The sequence below is a fragment of the Populus trichocarpa genome, chromosome 18 (genome assembly GCF_000002775.5).
Source record: "Populus trichocarpa isolate Nisqually-1 chromosome 18, P.trichocarpa_v4.1, whole genome shotgun sequence".
Lineage (NCBI taxonomy): Eukaryota > Viridiplantae > Streptophyta > Magnoliopsida > Malpighiales > Salicaceae > Populus > Populus trichocarpa.
The window spans coordinates 14177674-14197233 of record NC_037302.2 but is presented as its reverse complement, the minus strand read 5'-3'; the positions used below and the strand labels follow the sequence as shown (position 1 = coordinate 14197233).

At 34.0% G+C, this 19560-nt stretch overlaps 6 protein-coding genes across 7 annotated transcripts; 3 read left to right on the top strand and 3 right to left on the bottom strand.

The window, feature by feature from the left end:
- Window positions 1-500: 500 nt before the first annotated feature.
- On the top strand, window positions 501-4257 carry LOC7470104 (sodium transporter HKT1). The gene is made up of 3 exons (XM_002325193.3): window positions 501-1869; window positions 3459-3689; window positions 3825-4257. The coding sequence occupies exons 1-3, from the start codon at window positions 692-694 to the stop codon at window positions 4021-4023; spliced, it is 1608 nt and encodes a 535-aa protein (XP_002325229.3). The 5' UTR covers window positions 501-691; the 3' UTR covers window positions 4024-4257.
- Window positions 4258-4944: 687 nt separating this feature from the next.
- Window positions 4945-6766, top strand: LOC7470103 (phospholipase A2-alpha). Its single transcript, XM_002325192.4, has 4 exons — window positions 4945-5219; window positions 5312-5354; window positions 5578-5703; window positions 6428-6766. Exons 1-4 carry the CDS (start codon window positions 5085-5087, stop codon window positions 6601-6603), a joined length of 480 nt encoding a protein of 159 aa, XP_002325228.2. The 5' UTR covers window positions 4945-5084; the 3' UTR covers window positions 6604-6766.
- A 2112-nt stretch (window positions 6767-8878) lies between these two features.
- Window positions 8879-11114, top strand: LOC7490313 (ABC transporter I family member 17). Its single transcript, XM_002325191.4, has 4 exons — window positions 8879-9126; window positions 9233-9565; window positions 10362-10549; window positions 10703-11114. The coding sequence occupies exons 1-4, from the start codon at window positions 9084-9086 to the stop codon at window positions 10955-10957; spliced, it is 819 nt and encodes a 272-aa protein (XP_002325227.4). The 5' UTR covers window positions 8879-9083; the 3' UTR covers window positions 10958-11114.
- A 284-nt stretch (window positions 11115-11398) lies between these two features.
- Window positions 11399-12131, bottom strand: LOC7459897 (uncharacterized). The gene is made up of 2 exons (XM_002324621.4): window positions 11985-12131; window positions 11399-11800 (listed from the first exon to the last, which is right to left on the bottom strand). The coding sequence occupies exons 1-2, from the start codon at window positions 12052-12054 to the stop codon at window positions 11484-11486; spliced, it is 387 nt and encodes a 128-aa protein (XP_002324657.4). The 5' UTR covers window positions 12055-12131; the 3' UTR covers window positions 11399-11483.
- Window positions 12132-14144: 2013 nt separating this feature from the next.
- LOC7459896 (embryo-specific protein ATS3A) lies at window positions 14145-15214 on the bottom strand. The gene is made up of 3 exons (XM_002324620.4): window positions 15020-15214; window positions 14788-14895; window positions 14145-14502 (listed from the first exon to the last, which is right to left on the bottom strand). Exons 1-3 carry the CDS (start codon window positions 15146-15148, stop codon window positions 14236-14238), a joined length of 504 nt encoding a protein of 167 aa, XP_002324656.1. The 5' UTR covers window positions 15149-15214; the 3' UTR covers window positions 14145-14235.
- Window positions 15215-16135: 921 nt separating this feature from the next.
- On the bottom strand, window positions 16136-18787 carry LOC7459895 (heme oxygenase 1, chloroplastic). Of its 2 annotated transcripts, XM_002324619.4 has the most exons (4): window positions 18031-18785; window positions 17201-17424; window positions 16575-16682; window positions 16136-16390 (listed from the first exon to the last, which is right to left on the bottom strand). In XM_002324619.4, exons 1-4 carry the CDS (start codon window positions 18464-18466, stop codon window positions 16298-16300), a joined length of 861 nt encoding a protein of 286 aa, XP_002324655.2. In that variant the 5' UTR covers window positions 18467-18785; the 3' UTR covers window positions 16136-16297. The 2 variants fall into 2 exon arrangements, with proteins under 2 accessions (XP_002324655.2, XP_024446511.1); XM_024590743.2 differs by lacking the exon at window positions 16575-16682 and having other exon boundaries at window positions 18031-18787.
- Between the last annotated feature and the right edge of the window lie 773 nt (window positions 18788-19560).

Below are 19560 nucleotides of genomic sequence, written 5' to 3'. Positions count from 1 at the left end.
TCCGTCTGAAATCTGAACAGTACTCCTACACTTGTAATCCTTTGTTGTATATACGTGTGGTATGCATACATGTGCACAATTAATGAAGAAATTGTTACAGGGCATAAAGATTAGAAGTTAAATAATTTTCATATATGTAATTTCATTACAATATCAATAATGTCATCTCATAATTAAAGCATCACTTACTTAATTCAAACCTTATAATTCAAGCTAAACCAAAAGTTTTTGTTTAGACTCACTTTTCTATTCTGATACTTTCATGAATATCTTTAAAATGTTAAATTATATATATATAAAGATTAAAAGCTAAATAATTTTCATATGTCACCTCATTAAAGTATCACTAACGTGATTCAAACCTTGTAATTGAAGCTAAAAGAAATTTTTTGTTTAGAATCACCTTTCTATTCCCATACTGCATATATTCTGGTTTTGCCAGATCGTTCTCTACACATACCTAACCTACGCTAAACAGTTGCCAAATACTATAAACTAGCATTCCTACCCCTTTGATTTCTTTTTCTATTATTCCACTAAGCTTGCATGATTAGCAGCCACATTCACAGTGAATTCCAACTAAAGTTGGTGTTCTATCGACTAGCAAGCTAGCTCGCTCAGTAGGGTCCGTATTGCTCTTTTATAAACACCATATCCCATTGAGGTGCAAATTAATTTCTTGTTAGTAAAGATGAAGAGCTTTGCTTGTTTTGGTAAGAAATTAGAGCACCCTCGTAATTTCTTTTGCAACAAAGTAAGTTGCTTCCATAAATCTTCCATGTGTTCAATCCGGTCCTTCCTTCGTGTATTAGTCTTTCAAATACACCCTTTTTGGGTTCAACTTGCTTATTTTGTAATCCTTTCCTTGGTTGGACATATGGCTTTGAAGGTTTCAAAGCCAAGACCTGGCTCATTAAGGCCTGCAAGCCTTGACATCTTCTTTACTTCTGTTTCTTCGGCAACAGTTTCAAGCATGTCAACGGTGGAAATGGAGGTCTTCTCTAACACCCAACTTATCATCATGACCATTTTGATGTTATTGGGTGGAGAGGTCTTCACTTCCATCCTTGGACTTTATCTGTCAAGGTTCAAATTCTCTAAACATGAAACCAAGGAAAGTAGAGTCTCTTCTGTTTACCACAATCCTCCAAAACGTACCAACTTTCCAGGGCTAGAGATTGAGAAACCAACCAATGTAGACCTAGAATGTAATCTCAACTCTTTAGACAATGATCATAGTCTCAAGTTGAACTCACTTAAGAGCCTTGCTTGTGTGGCTTTGGGCTATTTTTCAGTTGTTCACATAACTGGTTCTAGTTTAGTTGCTATGTATACAAGCCTTGTTCCTAGTGCAAGACAAGTCCTGGGCAGTAAAGGAATTAAGATTCAGACATTTTCTGTGTTCACCACAGTCTCTACCTTTTCCAACTGTGGTTTTGTGCCTACAAATGAGAACATGGTAGCTTTCAAGAAGAATTCAGGTCTCCTACTCATTCTCATCCCTCAAATTCTTCTCGGAAACACATTATACCCATCATGCCTGCGATTTCTGATCTGGATTTTGGAGAAAATCACTAGGAAAGTGGAGTTCAGATACATTCTGATGAATACTAGAGAGATGGGCTATGGCCATTTGCTATCCTTTTCTCATTCGTGCCTTCTCGCTATCACAGTCTCGGGGTTTATACTGGTGCAGTTCATACTCTTTTGCTCCATGGAGTGGAATTCAGGAGCTATGGATGGTCTGAATCCCTATCAGAAGTTGATGGGTGCATTGTTTCAGGTTGTAAATTCAAGGCATACCGGTGAATCTATTGTCGATCTCTCCATCATCTCTCCAGCAATCTTGGTGCTCTTCGTGGTTATGATGTAAGTCTTTCTTTCTTATTGTACATGTATCTATCTATGCATGATATATTTATTTAATTATGGAAAGTCCATGCATTAAATCTTATGAATGGATTTTTGTTTTTGGTACAAATTTTGTATTTGTTCAGAATGTCACTCTGATTATTTTTCTTTATAGCTTTAAAATTAAATATTTCAAACTTACTATGATCAGCTTGATATATTTAAATTCACTTTTTGAACGTTCAAGATCACAAGCCATATATCCTTAATTAAATTCTTATTCAATAGAAAAACTAAAGGAGAAACGAAAATTGCAATTCTCAAGTACCAAACTTTTAAGCTTACTAAGAAAATCAAGATTTTTTTCCAGGTTGCATGATAACTAATTTGAGCTAAAAAAAAATTAGGAATGAAGTACATGCATTAAAGCTCATATATATATATATATATTGAGACTAAAAAAAACAACTTATCTCATACTTTTCTTTTTGAAATACTGGGAATCATAATACTGGCCACAAAAAGTATGAGCTACGCATTACACTGTTATGTGGCCTGCAATTCCCAAACGAATAGTATTGTTTCGATCTCAAAAGAAAATTCCTGTCAAATCCAACCACAACAACGATGGTGGGGGGATCTCATACCCTGTCCATTAACTCCTTTCTCTGCGCCAAATGGATATCATGTATGCATGGAGAATTAGATCGTGACCATATATAATTATGACTTTTCTAGTTGAGCCTCCCATTTTGCCTGGTCATTGTATAGCACTGAATTTAATATTAAGTTGACTTTTTATTTTTATTTAAAATATTTAAGTTTTATACTAGTTGAGCCTCCCATTTTATTTTATTTTTTTGTATTATTAGATTTTGGGTTTGTTTCTCTGGATCATTTTGTGTTTGGCCATGCAGCAGATAGTTAACTCTCTCTCTCCTTAATATATATATTATTTTTTTCTCTTCCTATTTTTTATTTTATCGTGCATGGCTATCTATCTATATATAATGTATGTATATGGATTAATCCATTGAAAGTGGATGGAGTATAAACCCTATTTAATTTAATTGTCCCAAAAGCACTACAGACCTTAATTAATTAATTAATTACTTTAGATATGATAAACAACCAAGAAGTGGATCTCTAATATAAAGATTAGCTACTTTAAAATGAAAAAAAAAATCCAAAATATATTATTTTGACAATGCAAGTAGAATCAAATCTATTAATCATGCATTGAACAGTACTAGAAGCTTATCATAAAGTATATTACATGCATATATTTGATTCTTGTTGTTGCTGTATGAAGAATTGTCCCTTTCAAGCTCAAATTCGTTTCAACTGGAATAAAATCATCTCTGATATTTCATTTCTTCTAAAAGTCTTAGCTTCTTCAAGAATATATATATATTTAAATTCAAAGAAAAAAGTTCCGAGTTGTCTTTAAAGGAGAGAAAACATAATGAGGTCGAGTGCTGGCCTTGACCCCTGCTTCTTTGGAGAATTTAATGCTTAACCATTAAGGTTGACTAAATATATAAAGCACATCTAATTATGTAATCTTGGATTTATTTTTATTTTTATATTTATTTCTGTGTTTGCAGGTATCTCCCACCATACACTTCATTTATGCCGAAAAAGCAACAGGAAGAGGTTGATTCAGAAACTGGCCAAAAATGCAAAAACCAAAGGAAGTCTTTGGTTCAGTGCCTGTTGTTCTCACCTTTATCTACCTTAGCCATCTTTGTGATTCTCATTTGCGTCTCAGAGAGAGAGAAGTTGAAGAAAGACCCCCTCAACTTCAACGTACTCAATATCACCATAGAAGTCGTAAGGTATCATAAATTCTTATCACAGAGAACGACTGTCCAAATCATTTATTTTTATTATATAATCAAAATCTATGATTGACTGCATGCGTGCATAATTTATTTAACAAACTCCATATTGAAAAATCAATCATTTTGTAGTGCATATGGAAATGTCGGGTTCTCAACTGGCTATAGCTGCAAACGACAACTTGAACCTGATAGCTCGTGCAAGGATGCATGGTTTGGATTTGTTGGAAGGTGGAGTAACATGGGAAAATTTATCCTCATCTTAGTAATGTTCTTCGGAAGGCTTAAGAAATTCAGCATCAATGGTGGTAAAGCTTGGAAGCTATCCTAGCTAGTAATTAACTATATATCCAGTACGTAGCAGAGCTTTTAGAAAAGTCCTTTTGAAGGCAATTAGCTAGTTTACATGGAGTGATTGGGCTTGGAATATATATATAGTGATGTGCTCTGAGCCCTAATTATATTGTATAAGTTATGAGTGAGCTTGCATAGTTTTGTGTGGACTGAAAATCTCAACTTGTAGATGGTCAACTATTTTATAAAGTAATGCTGGGTTGGTGGGTTATGGAATGAGTAATTCATGGCCCATTGGCCCATTTTGTTTATAGTTAGGACTTAGGAGTCTGCTTGCCCTAATATATTTATATAGAAAGAGAACATTTGGAAAGGAATGGTTAGCAAATTAGGGTTACTGTTAGGAACAGTAAAAATAAATGAGGGATTAAATTGCCATCTTGGAAATATGGGTTTTCGCAATAAAATTTTATGTTATTATAACATGTCCTAAGCTGATTTCTACAAATAAATTTTATGTTATTATAACATGAAGGAAGTCATTATTATTAATTAAACCCGGTTTAACTTATAATTAAGCTTGATATCTGAGTTATAAGTTAGGTGGATTAATTCTAGTTAATTTAATTTAATTAAAATTATATTGTTCTGATTTTTTAAAAAAAATTAAATAAATTTTTGATTTTATTAAAAAAATTATAATTTGATCCATTTTTGTTAATAGAATTAACACCCATACTATTTTTTTTTTTTTTAAGAAAAACCCAACTGAGATCAGATCGAATTTGGGTTTAAGATCATTGTAATCAGTAACACTTTTTTTTCTGTTTTTTTTTTACCATTTTGGGGTGTTTGATTGAGAGGTGGTTGAAAGAGCAAGTTCACAAGAGATGGACCCTACAACGACCCCGCAGTTTGTTCCAATTATAAACATCTCACTTTGGTCAGAAGTGTGAGCATGAACAATACTCCAAAAACGTATCACGAGCCATTACAAGACAAGCCTCCTCCTTTTCTTCAGTTTCTCAATAAAACATTTTCTGCCCATATACTCTGCCCTTAAGCAAAACCAAGCTTCATTTCTCAGTCCTAAGAACAATGGCAAAGGAGTGCCGCAACTCATTGAAGCTAGCCCTTCTCGTTTCTTGTTCACTCCTTGTCCTTGCCTTTTCATCCTTCTCTGTCCAAGCACTCAACATTGGAGTTCAAACAACTGATTCTGCTATCTCCCTGGTTTGTTCTTTTTATCATCTCTCAGTTTTTCGTTATTTTTTCTTTTCATAAATACAAGCCTTAATACTTGAAGATTTCTTCGTTTTCCTTAGAGCAAAGACTGTAGCAGGAAATGCGAGTCAGAGTTCTGTTCAGGTGGGCAATTATCTTCACAATTATTTATTTTCTTTCCAAGAAGACAGTTTGATCTATCTATTACAACAAACAACAAAATCTATAAAAAAAAAATTACAGACAGAATCGCTTTACAGTAAACTATTTAGGGCTGTTTCTTTTTTTCTTTTGTGTCTGAATGTACTTCTAATTGAGTTTTAACAAGAATATGGTCAAGATTGTTGTTGATTTATGTGGATGGCAGTGCCACCGTTTTTGAGATATGGCAAGTATTGTGGGCTTCTATATAGCGGATGCCCGGGAGAGAAGCCTTGTGATGGTCTTGATGCTTGTTGTATGAAGCATGACGCCTGTGTGCAAGCAAAGAACAGTAAGTTCTCATTCACCATAAGAGCATGGCTCCGTTGTTGGTGTAATTTTCTTTAAATTTCTTCAAGTGCTTCTCAATGTATGGTCCTTTTTCTGGTAAAAGGGAGATCAACTGTTTAATTATAGCTCCCATATATAGATCTGAACTAGGAGGTGGACGAATTGGTTACAAAAAATTATCATGAACGGGGAGAATTATTTGACTGCCAAAATCAGTAGTTGTGATTTGATAGAAAGATAAATATTCCTTTCCCTTTCCTCCTTCCCTTATCTTTACGTTGAATTACTATATCGAGATAAAATAGTAGGTAAAATAGCTGGTAACAATTGAGATGGTGAAAACATGCACCCCTGTTTTTTTTTTTTTTTTTTTTTTTTTTTTTGTCTTAGAACACCAAGCACATAATTAGAGGCAAGGCATGCAATACCCTAATCATAGAATAAAAAAAAAAAAAAAAAAAAAAAAGAAGGCACAAACAATGCCAGTCATCATTAAGAATTACCATGGTAATTAAGTGTCGGTGGAGATTTATAGAAAATAAGTCGAAAGTGAAAGCTAATTCTATAGATGAAGTGATCACCATTAGGATAGGCATATGGACAGCTATGAATTTGGTTGCTTGTGAGTGTAACTGACAGGAAATTTGCTGTTTTGTGTTGCTTGTGATTGTAGAAGTAATAATTTATTTATTTATTATGTGGGGATGGTGCATTATTGCATGCAGATGACTATCTAAGCCAAGAGTGCAGCCAAAACTTCATCAATTGCATGAACAATTTCAGAAACTCAGGTGCACATACATTTAAGGGGAACAAATGCCAAGTTGATGAAGTTATTGATGTTATATCTGTAGTCATGGAAGCTGCTTTGCTTGCTGGAAGAGCTCTTCATAAGCCATAGATAGAATCAACACCAAGTTTACTTTCTGTTGTCTTTATTTTCCTTGCTTTGTCTTTATTGTTTTTTTTTCTTTAAAAAAATCGACTTTTCTTTTCCTTACCTGTATACAACTTGAAGTTGTTCGGTCTTAAACAAACTATTAGGCATGTTCTTCGTCCATTCATTCCTTGTCTAAATTCTCTGTATTTTCAATTGATGTGTGCTCTCACGGGTGGCCATGGCGACTAATTCTCAAATCTCTATTTTCTAACTATATATGGGTCCATTCCTTCCGGATAGAAATAGAATTAAAAACTGATTCATGTTGCAAAACTCATAGAATTCTAATCCCTCTTTCCAAATTCACGAATCCAAAGGTAACATAAGCCTAAGAGCTAGAACTTGAGGGCAGTTTCTTCGCTTGGACTTGCTTATTACGGTTAATTTTAAATTATAATTAATTATAGTTGTTTCAGTTAATAAATTTTATTGACTTTGCAAGATTTAAATGGTTATGCTAATATAATTAATATTTAATTGTTTTAGTCACTAAAACGTCTATGATTAATTAAAATAATTTAATTTAAATTAAATATATTTAGTAAACAAAGAGTGATTTGTGAGCTCAAAGCATGATCGGTAGATGATCTCCAACCAATTAATACTAAAAATTAGAGTGGTTACTATTCTTAAAATTAATCCTAATTCACTCTTTTACATTAATTTTTTAAACATTGTTGACTAAACAATGTTGGTAGGATATAACTATAAAAGTTACCTGCGGTTGCCGTGGGCCAAACAATTTCTTTTTAAAGTAAAAGAAGTGATAGGTTAAATAAAATTTAACTTCCAAGTTATTAGTTAAATTTAAATATTTACAAAAAAAAAACAAAAAATCAAACCCAAACCTATTCGATTATCAAATAACTCAATACTAACATAACTAATAAAAAACCATAAAAAAAGTCAAACTTCGAGAAAAAAAAACATCAGCATAAAAAAAATAAGGGGGAAACCAAGCAAACTTAATCGAATCTCCTAAACCTAATCCTAAAAATTCTTACAACTTATTAAATTATGGACCCGAGTTCAATCAAAAAACTTAAATATCATCCAATTTAATTTTGAATGATAAAATCGTTAAAAAAACTATTAATAAAAAAACTTGTAAAAAAAAAGGAACAAAAAAAGGGGCTTAAAAACTCATAGGGAAAAACCTAATGAGGATAAAATCTAAAAAAAGAATTATCGCAAACAAAAAAAATACAATTAAAAGAATTAGGATTAAATTTGAAAGATTAAAAAATCATAAGAGGATGAAATTGAAAATTATTTATAATATGATAGATTATTTATGATTAAAAAAAATAGAGGTGAAATAGAAAAAAATTATTGAGTGCTAACCTAATAGAATCAAACCTAAAAAAAAATAAGAAAACAAAAGTTAAAAAAAGATAATTAAACAAAAACAACAACAACAACAAAAGTTCAAAAAAAAAAGATGATAAAAAAATTAAAGAGACATTAATTTAGAAAAAAAGGAAAAAAAACAGGACAAACCATTTAAAATAATTAATGTCAATACAATAATTGTAAATAAGAGAAGAGGGACTAAATCAAAAGAAAAAATAAATTGAAGAGCTTGTATGATTTTTACCCGCAATAAAAAAAAAAAAAAAAACAATTTTAGGCTTAACCATGCCCTTGTGCACTCATGTAGAAAGTGTTGGATTATTTTATTCAATAATTACATTAGTAATTTTATTATACATTAAAAATATAATTATCAAAATAACCTTGTATAATTCTTAAAAAATATTTATGTTATGCTAAAAAAAACTACCTTATTTTTTAGACAAAAACAAAATAAAATGACCAAGAAGCAAAATACTAATTATACTGGAATAGTTTTTTTATAATATAATAAAACAAAGATGAATTTTGAAATCCATAATTATAAGAATAAAAACCAATATTTTAGCTTTTAGCACGATGTGTTGTTTGCACGTGGTGGGTTTAAGAAATGAAATCGTGGATTTAGTTCCACTCTAAACATCTTGATTTTTTTTTTTAATATCAATATTTTGGAGGAGGGAGGGGAGGAAATGGGGATTTGAAATCAGTCCTCAAAATGTTATCCATGTATGAATTGAGTCCTTGAAGATATAAGTTATAAGATGAGTCGTCAAATTATTTGTTATTCTCAAATCTCAATCCATCGGTTTAGGTTAAATTTTATATATATATATATAAACAATGACAATTTCTATAAAAATAATTAACTGGCTTTGGCTTGATATCCTAAACTTTTGTTAGCCTGGACAAGAATGCCAAAAACCAGAGCAAGTGGTTTTTTTTTTTTTAAGGAAAGGTTGATCTGAGGAATCACGAACCTGGTCCATCGTTCCACCGAAAACTGGGGCAGGCTTCTTCTGCTGCCCATATATGTCAGAATGACCAACACCACTTCCTAACTTGCTTACCCAACTCAAAATACAATAATGTCTCTGACTTCACTTTACCAAGCTGTAGACATCTCTCCAGGTAAAAGCACTCTTCAACAACAGTAATCTCTTTATCTCTTGACTTATCCTGTGTTTCTTGTCTTCCTATTCAAACCCTTTACCGTTTTCTCTTCCTTTGTTTCCAGGTAACGGGAATCAGGAACCCCTGTTGGCTGTTAACGTAGAAGCAGCGAAAGATGGGGCAGAAGCCAAGTTTAGGATACGAAATTTGACTAAGGTTTCTGATGCTGGGGTGCCCATATTGAATGGAATCAATATGGACATACCTAAAGGGATGATTGTGGGGATTATAGGCCCTAGTGGAAGTGGAAAGTCGACGGTTTTGAGGGCACTTAACAGATTGTGGGAACCACCTTCTGGGACCGTGTTTCTTGATGGTCATGATGTTAAGGATCTTGATGTTCTTGGCCATCGCAGGAAAGTTGGGATGCTCTTTCAGCTTCCTGCTCTTTTTGATGGTTAGATTGATTTTTTCTTTCTTTTTCTTAAAGTTTCATTTTGACCCATTGGTTTATCAATCAAAACCTGCATAAATATGCTTGTCAATGTTTAATTCTTGCCTTTCCAAGCTCGGCTAGTGTTATGAATTATCATTATAGTTAGTAAATTTCTTGTAATTGGTAGGGTGATTGAGTTAATAGCCCAGTGTAGATCAGCACAGAGGGTGGCATGTATTTTGGTATAGAGTGCTCTTTCTTGAAATCCAGTCCCAAAATAGCACAGTGCTCACCGTAGATTGTAGCTCAGGAAGTTTTTGGCCTTGTCGATTATGGAATCCTTAGAGAGTACTCTACGGATCAGGTAGCATGCCATCAATATTGATTGGCAGGCAAGACACTGGTTGTTGTCATCTGAAATTTTAAATAGCTACAAGTTTCTTAGCTGCGTTATTGGATACTTCTCTGTAATATTATGATGGCAGGATGCCTGATTGTTGTAATATTATGATTAATCCTTATGCATACCAGCTAAGTATTTCACTGTCACGCATTCAACCACCATCACGTGCCTTCGCCTAATGTGTTCCAAGTCCCGACACAATTTCTGGACTAAGATTCGTGATGGAAATCACATTGATTATTCATTTGGGATTGCAATGCAGCAGCTTCCCCCTTGAAATTCCAGTTGTAGCTGCGGCAGCAGACGGCAGTAATAGCACTTTATCTTCTGTTGACTTAACGGATATATGCCTGGTACCTTTAAGAAATGCTATGTGATTTATAGTTAACTGACCATTGACTTCAATCTATTCAGGCACGGTTGCAGATAACATACGATATGGACCACAATTGAAGGGGAAGAAGCTTACCGATGACGAGGTTTACAAGTTGCTTTCGCTTGCAGACCTTGATTCTTCCTTCTACAAAAAGACTAGCAATGAGTTATCTGTCGGTCAAGCTCAAAGGGTTGCACTTGCTAGGACCCTAGCTAATGAACCAGAGGTAATGCCTATTGAAATGTGCAAAAACTCTTCGCAATTTCCATTCCTTTGCATTGTGTTTTCATGCCTCCAGTTTTTTTTCACGCACTTGCTAAATCTGCTTTCAGTTGGCCAATATATGCTGTTCTTCTGATTATATTCTGTGTTTTGAAAGGTTTTGCTACTGGATGAGCCAACTAGTGCATTGGATCCAATTTCAACACAAAACATAGAGGATGTTCTTGTAAAATTAAAGAAACAACGAGGGCTGACAGTTGTTATTGTCTCTCACAGCATCAAACAGATCCAGAGGATTGCTGATGTAGTTTGCCTCCTTGTGAATGGAGAAATTGTTGAAGTTTTGAAACCTGATGACTTGTCTGAAGCCAAGCATCCCATGGCACAAAGGTTCCTTCAACTCGGTTCTTAAGACTTATTTCCTGATGCTTTAATTCAGGCGATTGCCCTAAAAATGATATTTAGCAATGCAAGTATCCTTCTTCTTCCTTTTAATATACTGATGATCATGTCAGCACTATCAAAATATATTTCTATTAATTGCTTTGTGATGAATAATTTCTTACCAAGGCTACGGAATTCAGTTGAAAACATATACTAACAATAATTAACCTTACTGGAAATGCATAATCAACTGGGTTAAATCCTCGATTCTGTTTTTCAACAGCAAGTGCTCTCTCATCATGGGATGCGCCATGGATTTCTTTTGTAGAGGAGAGTTTTGATGGTGCTATATAGATAGCCCATGGTCCAATAACTTGACAATAAACTTTAGAATATGTGATCAAGAAAGAAAACTTAAAAGAGTTTAGGATAAATTAATGACCAGATTATGAGACTGTGAACTGTAATAGTTTTGGTCAACAGTGTTCCTGTTACATAAAGCATGTTATCTCATTTCCATTTTGTCGATGAGAATAAACTAAATACATACATATCTACCCCCCAATTGTTTCTGCATTTTTTTCTTCTGTGGTAATTATAACTTGATTGAATGAAGTAAACGAAGTTGTAGTGGTAGTGGTGGTGGTTGTTTTGTTGTGAGACCAAAGGAAAGACCTCGAAGAAGGCATTTGGGTTTGCGTGCTGGTGGGTTTGGAAGTAGAATTCACTAATGCTGCTGCCATTTGCTCTGGATTAGATTCAATGAACATATTCCACATTACTTCCACATCTCTATACCCACACATTTGTACATCATCTTGCAACTTCAACAAACTACAAGCACTCCTACAAGCTGCACCACCCCCTGAACCTGCTTAATCATAAGGCATAGACATCAGCATTAGTTCTCCAAGTCCAACCACGTAGAACTTGGTATTCCCACCAAGAATCATCATGTGCTCAAGTAAGGCGCATCTCCATCTACATTGGGCTAGAGAAAAGAGCTAACTGGTGTAGTTAAAGTAAAGAAACCGTGATAAGATGCAAAAACTAACCAGATTTACGAAACTTGAATCTTGAAGAAACAGCAAACCAAGCTTTCCTCATCTTATGCCGCCAGTCCATGTTAGTCTGTTTTAGTCTTTTCCTCTCTATCGGAGGCCCAAAAGAAGCAATCGGAGTTGAACAGTGGTTCACTTAAATAATACTCAATCCATTAGGAGGAGGAGCCAAGGAGGGGAAGGGGTGAAAAGCACACGCTGCGAAAAGGGCAACAAAATCCATAACACGTTTCTTGATGACTGTGCCAGACGTCTCATCTTCTTGTCACGCTCTATAGTCCATGAAGAGTCAAGGAACATCCCCTTTTCCCATCCTTCTTAACTTCCAATTTTAACTTTTTTATTTCCCTTTTGGCTGCTCCCAGTGTTTTATTATTAACAATTAACTAAAACATGGGGAAGATATGTAGCATTGAAAAGTAATTTCACCACATGTGTGTAACTTGAAGGAAAAAAAAATTCTTTTTTTTTTCTTTCATTTTTTTTTTAAATTTTATCATTTAATATTAGATTTGTTTTTTATTGAGCTATCTCATTTTCATTACACAAATTGTGAGTTTGATGAGTTAACCATATTGACTAGAATTTTGTTTCTTTATTTCATTTTTTTTTCAATTTCATCATTTGCTATTGGGTTAATTGAGAATTAGATTTTATGATTTGTTTTATTTGCTTTCTATTAGGTTATTCCGTTCTCATGACCCGAGAATAATGCTTAATAGGTTAACCTGAGTTGATTCAGGTTGATTTTTTTTCAATTTTATCATTTAATATTGGATCGATTGGGAATTGAGTTTCATAGTCTATTTTGATTTGTTTTCTATGAGGATATCATGGTCGTAGGTTTCGGTATTTTAACCCCAGTTAAATCAAGTCTTTTAAAAAAAAAAATTAAAGAGGCTATCTAAGTTTCATGTCCTTCAACATTGAATTTTCTTTTTATTGGGTTGTCCCCGTCTTATGACCTGAGTTGCAGGTTTGATAGATTAATCTAGTACTATAACTTAAAACGCATGGATTTTTTACTGTAAAGGTAGGTATTGTTCATGCACATACAAATCACTATTAATGGCACTTTGTTGGCATTGTGCATTTGTAGAAAATTCATTTTGGGCCTTAATTTTTTTCCTGGTAATTTAATCCTAATTAAAGGTCAATTGATTGTGATTTCTTAGGAAAATATAGGGTTGAAAGAAGAGGGACTAGAAGAAAATAAGCACTAAACATGGATAATGTGCCATAAGTTTCAGCAATAAATACACTTTTGGTCCTTAAACTTAAAAAATAACGCAAACTTTACAATTTCAGCACCTTAATATTTTTCAAGTTCAATTTTGATACAAAAGTTTATTTTGTTATTTTCAGTCTCCGACTAGAGAGGAGAGAGAGAGGTTGCTAAATTCTGAAGGTAGAGAGATAAAAGTGTCATTGACATCGATTTAGATCATCAAAACAGTCGATATTTGTGTCAAATGGTTCCATTTGATAAGAGGAGTTCATATTAGGTGTTTTTTTTCTTTTTTGTTTTGCCTTGAAAAAATATATTTAGGCTCAGTTTGATTTTTTATTTCAGAGTGAGTTTTTTAGACCATGAATAAGTTTATAAGAATTTCTAAGGTGTTTTATAGGTATCTTAGGTTGAAAGTGGATTAAAAAACATTTTTTGAGTAAAAAAAATTAAAGCCTGATTTTTCAGCCACCATAGTGACCGGAATCTGGGCAGCTTCAGACGACGAGTCGTCTGATTTTTTTTCAAAAAACAATTGGGGCAGACAACATGTCACCCACCCCAAATGCAAAAAAAAAAAATATAGGCCCAGTCTCCTAAGCCTTAAAAAAATGAGTTAGACGGGTTAGCCTGATTTGCCAATCCTAGCAGCGCCTAGTCTTTTCTAATTTTTTTCAATTTATGCTTGTTTTATATATTTTTTTTTTCAAAATTTTAATTTATTTGTATTTAGATTAATATCCCTTTATTTATTTATTTATTTAGGGGGTCTCTCTTTTAAATGATAGTTTTTTTTTTGTTATACATTTCATTTTTAAAAAGATTTTTCTTTTAAATTAAGTCGGTAAATTGACCTGTAATGTTCCTTAAGTTTAATCAAGCTAATTTTCACTTATTTTTTTAAAAAAACTTTCTAGGCCGGCAAATCCTCAGTATATGCGGAGTCCATTATTAATGATTTACCATAATGTGTTTAACAAAACACAACAACAATCATCAACATGATCACATTGTCAACTACATAATTGCTGACTCAGATGCACGACCACAGACATTAAACCCATACCACACCCCATTTGGAAGGAATTTGTTGTAGTTGAATGTCACAGTCTTGGTATATGAACCGTAGATCTTCACGCTCTCAGGTTTCCAGCCATCAGCTCCTGTCCTCAGCATGTATAGATAGCAAACATCATCCACACATGGTCCATTTATCTGGAATGAATCTGTTGAACACCTCTCAAATGTTCCTGAAGATGGATCGTCAAGTCTCTTGATATAGACCTAAAACAATTTATCAATCAAATTTAAAATACACAAAAATCAGATCAGACCCTTTATCTAGATTTATTTTCCTTTAATGGGTTCATTTTAGATTTTGAATGTCAAGATCTGTTGCCATGAAAATCTGATTACACTAGAGACGCTCTGCTCTTATTTTGCTGGAAACGACAAGAATGTTGTTGGTTTCCTTGTATTTTTCTTACATCTTTTTAGCTACTAAACAGACATGAACCCAAACCGGAAACATGTTCAAATCCCATATAGTAAACTAGGTTTCATACTAACCTCATTGCCATAAGAATCACCAAAAGCTAGGCTGATTTTGTCTCTGGTGTAAGTTGTAGAGGAGCAACTGGTCTTTATAACAAGTTCGTATGGACAGCTCTTTGCAGCCTGAGATTTATGTGGGAAAAAGATATAGTATATGAAGAAAAAATAACAAATTTGTGTACAGATTCTTTGAATAATGTGAATCAAAATCATGTCAAAAGAAATGCTAATTTTGATAGCTCCATACCTGAATATTTTTGGGATAAAAGGATTTCAGAGGACGAGGCTGCAAGGTAGGCGAGATAGAGCTAGAATGTGGGAATGTTATGGAGGAGAAGACAAAGACGAGCCCAAATAGTGAGAGGTGTTTGACCATTTTGTCTGTGATATATCCCTCTTTGTAAGAGGGAGCTAAGAGTGGAGTTGCTTTATCTTATCGACTCTCCTACCATATATAAGGAGATAAGAAGAAAAATAAACAAATGGCCCCATCATAAAAACAATTTTTTTAAAAAAACGTGCTCAGACCTGTTACAGTATCTTTTTCTTGTTAAATATATTACAAGGCTGCTAATTCATCATCTATCATGGCCTTTCTTGATTGGGGGTTGGGCAATAATTATGCGGCGAGGGCAATAATTCACCAGCCTGGAAACCATGTCCTTGTCAACAGTATGATATGGAAGTTATTGCCTTATGGGTTGGTGAAGAGGGGAGTTAAGGCCAGCCTGAAGATAGTTTTCTTTACTTCTCGAGACATCCACATCTCGAGACATCCACATCCAAGGTCTCTAGCCTGAAAATGATGTGCAATGTACCTCTCCAAATCCCAATGCAGCAGGCACAAGGTGTAGATTATTATAGCTGTACAAGCATCCTAACAAGGTATGCATAAGCACTGAAATTGGAGAATCTAAATTCGAGGCTGAGAAAGAAACCAAAGGTATAGAGTGATTTGTTTGGCACAACAGAATGGGAAATAGACAAGGAATCCAGATGCAGTATTCTTACTCTCTCACGCATACGCTCAGCCTTCAAGTTCAGGCTATGCGAGAAAAACATGGAACTGGATCTGGGTTGTCACATGTTTAGTTCAGCAAACTGTTCTTAAGCATCATTGCTTTTCATCATGGAGGGCCTAAATGGTCTCCTGATATATACCTGCTTAAGTTCGCATTGCATAGGCATAAGACAAGCTTCAACATTGTTATCATTACGCCATCCTCATCTAATCCCTCATGACATAAAGGTTTGGAAACCAGTTTTCAGCAGCAGATGACTTGAATTTATTCTATAACAAAAGTTTAAAGCAGCTCATGCCACCAAAGTAAAAAAAATGTCTACAGCATTTCCACACTACAGCTTGGCCAAATGATTGTTGAATTTATTTGTACATTGAATGAAGTTCTTTACACAATAACAGAAGTCAAATGATTTCAATGGAAGTAAAGTTACCACGCAAAAGAAACAACTTCAACATTTTAAGGCTTGCACCATTACAAAAGACTACAAGCAATTATAAACATCATGATAATATTAGGCGAAGAATCTCCCCTGAATGCTTGAATGATTTCTCTGTTTCTTCCAAACAGTGGTCCTTCTCCTCTCTGGTCCAGCCCTGAGCAATCCCAACAATTAACACATTATCTACCAGGTCATAGAACCCATAACAAAAAGTTCATAGAGGAAAAGTAAGATGGTCATATTGACATTTGACGGTTAAATTGTCAGGATCAATACAAGGTTTAAATTAGTGGTAAGAGATTAACAAGACAATTTTGTGGGACTAGCGAGAAAAAAACCTCCGCAACTTTATTCAACTTGTCCCTGACATTCTGCAACAGCTGGGAAAGGTCACCATCCCATTTATAGAATTCTAACTCCTTTTTGTTAAGTAACTGCTCAGCTACCTGATGTAAAACAAAATGGTAAATGTGAGTATGTTACCTCAAATACTAAGACAATTATCCATATTACCTAGCTGCTTTTCAAGACATATCTCAAAAATGAAAAGAGTTGAGCGCATTGAAAACTGTTGCCACTTGCCAGTGCCAGTAACAGGCACGCACTGGGTTATATCTGCATAGCTGCTGCCAGACAACCTTTTTCCAAACCAGCCCATAATTGGCAATTCCTAATTCATTAGAAAACCCCTAATGTATTGCGTAAACATGGATATCTCCTAGATTGATTCTGATATATAAGAAAATAAAGCTTAATCACAGCCAGTATACAGATGGTGACTCTTGAGGGAAAAGAGAAGACACTTCAAGATTTACTTGCGTGCAAACATCAAATAGTACCAAATATCAAATCAACCCAACAGCTAAGCATGGAGCCACAAAAATAGCTCCATCCATGCAAAAATTGTCATGTAGCATGAAAAAATATGGGCACTTTTCTTTCAGGTTAAATACTAATTGTTTACCTTCCTCCCAATCATTTGACCACCAGCAGAGTGTGCAAAATATATGTTGTAGAAGTGACAAATAAATGCTTGAGGATCCTTCTCTGACAATTCCTGCAGAATCTGTGAATAGGTAACACCAGGAGAAGAAGGTTTGGGAATGTTATAGCCTTGTTCTTTGAACCACTCCAAATCTTTTGCCAACTTTTCAGACCTTTCCAGTCCAGTGTTTCTGAACTCAGCATCTACAGGAAAAGATAAAATGGGATTCAGGTCTTAAGCTCTGTCACAAGGCAAAAGTCAACACGCGTATAGTATATAGACAAGAAAATGTTCCATGGTCTACAAAAATGTTCACAAGTCACAAACGGTGCAAAAGGGAACTTGGGGATGCATTGATGATAAAAACAAGAAAACCAAAACACCAGCAAAATGATCCCACCCCATGCACTATATAGACATGGAGTGGTAAATGTAAAAGTATGTCTGAGGTTTGTGAATGATTATGATCATTAACCAGAAAAGACATTGAGCACCATCAGTTTCTCTTTCAAAATGCCATACCCCACTCTTAGCAGAATCACCTGTTTATCCAAGTACGGTACCCCACACCTCATACTAAAGGCAATTTATGAATTATGAAGTCAAAGTTCCACATCCATAACTACTAGTCCAAACAAATAAGCAAACCAAAAGACTATCAGTAACACAATCCTTCAAGCAACCCAATAACAATCATCGAAACAAAACAAGACAACCATTGCCACACCCCAAAGATAAACAAATCCACCATTTAAAGCCAGGCAAACATATCATCAAATAAAGAACCTTAAAACAAGAATCAAACTTACAAAAAGGAAAAGAAGCTTTTTCAACAATCTCTTCAAGGGTATCATAAACCAACTTGCTATCAACCAAAAACTTCAAGTAGCCATCAATAGAAGGCTCCCACTTACGGACAGCTTCTTCTTCTTTCTCCTTCACCTCCTTCTCCCCTTCCTTTGCTTGCTCCCTTGTATGCAACTTCATAGCCACAAACCTCATCTCCTCTACAAACCCTTTTGCCTCACCTGGATACCTCTTCTTAGGCTTCTCAGCCGTTGTAGCAGCCACAACAGCAGTATTTTTCAAAGGCATTCTATCAAAGACTGGAACTTTCAATTGAAAACACAACCTTTTCGACACAAAACTTGATTGAAAACAAGTTTCAAGACGAGGAGATGAGGATTTGAGGAGGGGTTTGTTAAATAAAAACTGGGTTTGAGAGATTGGTGTGAGAGAAGCCATCTTTGTCTACAAATACTAGAAATTGACAGTTAAGTTAGAAAATTTGATGAAGAATGAAAGAGCTGTTTAAGAGAAGCCTTCTTTAACTAAAGTAGTTGGCGATAAAAGAAAGATGTTTTGCCTGCAACTGGCGGTTTAAGTACTCTTGAAGACAAAGGGACAGACACAGATATAGTAGTCTCTACCTTCCTGTCTGTGCGACTGTAGCAGGTTGTCTAAATAAATGGAAAAGGGGAGAAATGAATAATAATGGATTACGGGTTTCCTCTCCTCTCCTCTCCTTTACTGTTTCTTTTGGTCTATCTATGGAGTTTTATATACAGTATTGAAACTGAGACTAATATATGGTGTGGGGTAGTGTGTTTTTTGAGACTTGTAATTGTAGTAATGATCATGATGCAGTAGGTTTCCAAGGAAAAAATATTTTTTCCTTAATTATTTTATTTTTTATTTCATTTAAAGAAATAAATTTAATAATTTTATTTTTGTTTCATTTTTTTCAAGATTTTCTAATTTATTTAGATTAATTTTCTAGTTTATTTAAGAGTTATAAACCTAGATTTCTTGAAAAAAACAATATACACCAATAAAATTACCGAATAGAGTTTATGTGATCTTTTTTTGAAAACTTTGTTAACTTATATATATATATATATATATATATATATATTGTTTCATCTACATGAATTTCACTTTCAGTCATATTTTCTTGTTTAATGTTTGTAGTGAAACAGGATTATTGATTTCTTCGATTTTTAAGCACTTGATGGATTTGATTCTTGTTAATGCTTTTAAATTTATTAATTTAAGTTTCTAGTAGGGGAGGAAATGCTGGATGTTAAAATAAGCATCAAGCATGAGTGAATGACGTTTATTTTGTGAGTGCCCTACGTGTACCTTTCAATCAATGTCCTTCTAGAAAAGGCTGAGTATGCTAGATATACTTCATTAAGAACTGACGATATCTTTGTTTCTTTCTGAAAAATGGTTTTTAAAAAACTATTTTTAAAATTTTTCTGTATTTATTTATCATTAAAAAAATTGATTAATAGAAAATATTTTTTAGTCAAAGAAAAATTTAACTTGGTTTCCAG

Bases quoted from the DNA above. Each gene is read 5' to 3' on its own strand.
- LOC7490313 (XM_002325191.4), top strand. From the start codon at position 9,084: ATGTCTCTGACTTCACTTTACCAAGCTGTAGACATCTCTCCAG. The intron at 9,566-10,361 runs GTTAGATTGATT...CAATCTATTCAG, and splicing joins GCTTCCTGCTCTTTTTGATG to GCACGGTTGCAGATAACATA. The intron at 10,550-10,702 runs GTAATGCCTATT...GTGTTTTGAAAG, and splicing joins CCCTAGCTAATGAACCAGAG to GTTTTGCTACTGGATGAGCC.
- LOC7459895 (XM_002324619.4), bottom strand. From the start codon at position 18,466: ATGGCTTCTCTCACACCAATCTCTCAAACCCAGTTTTTATTTAACAAA. The intron at 17,425-18,030 runs GTAAGTTTGATT...CTTTTCCTGTAG, and splicing joins AAAAGCTTCTTTTCCTTTTT to ATGCTGAGTTCAGAAACACT. The intron at 16,683-17,200 runs GTAAACAATTAG...GTTTTACATCAG, and splicing joins GTCAAATGATTGGGAGGAAG to GTAGCTGAGCAGTTACTTAA.
- LOC7459897 (XM_002324621.4), bottom strand. From the start codon at position 12,054: ATGGACTGGCGGCATAAGATGAGGAAAGCTTGGTTTGCTGTTTCTTCA. The intron at 11,801-11,984 runs GTTAGTTTTTGC...ATGATTAAGCAG, and splicing joins ATTCAAGTTTCGTAAATCTG to GTTCAGGGGGTGGTGCAGCT.
- LOC7470104 (XM_002325193.3), top strand. From the start codon at position 692: ATGAAGAGCTTTGCTTGTTTTGGTAAGAAATTAGAGCACCCTCGTAAT. The intron at 1,870-3,458 runs GTAAGTCTTTCT...CTGTGTTTGCAG, and splicing joins GTGCTCTTCGTGGTTATGAT to GTATCTCCCACCATACACTT. The intron at 3,690-3,824 runs GTATCATAAATT...ATCATTTTGTAG, and splicing joins ATCACCATAGAAGTCGTAAG to TGCATATGGAAATGTCGGGT.
- LOC7459896 (XM_002324620.4), bottom strand. From the start codon at position 15,148: ATGGTCAAACACCTCTCACTATTTGGGCTCGTCTTTGTCTTCTCCTCC. The intron at 14,896-15,019 runs GTATGGAGCTAT...CATAAATCTCAG, and splicing joins TTTATCCCAAAAATATTCAG to GCTGCAAAGAGCTGTCCATA. The intron at 14,503-14,787 runs GTTAGTATGAAA...AAATTGTTTTAG, and splicing joins GTGATTCTTATGGCAATGAG to GTCTATATCAAGAGACTTGA.
- LOC7470103 (XM_002325192.4), top strand. From the start codon at position 5,085: ATGGCAAAGGAGTGCCGCAACTCATTGAAGCTAGCCCTTCTCGTTTCT. The intron at 5,220-5,311 runs GTTTGTTCTTTT...CGTTTTCCTTAG, and splicing joins CTGATTCTGCTATCTCCCTG to AGCAAAGACTGTAGCAGGAA. The intron at 5,704-6,427 runs GTAAGTTCTCAT...TATTGCATGCAG, and splicing joins CTGTGTGCAAGCAAAGAACA to ATGACTATCTAAGCCAAGAG.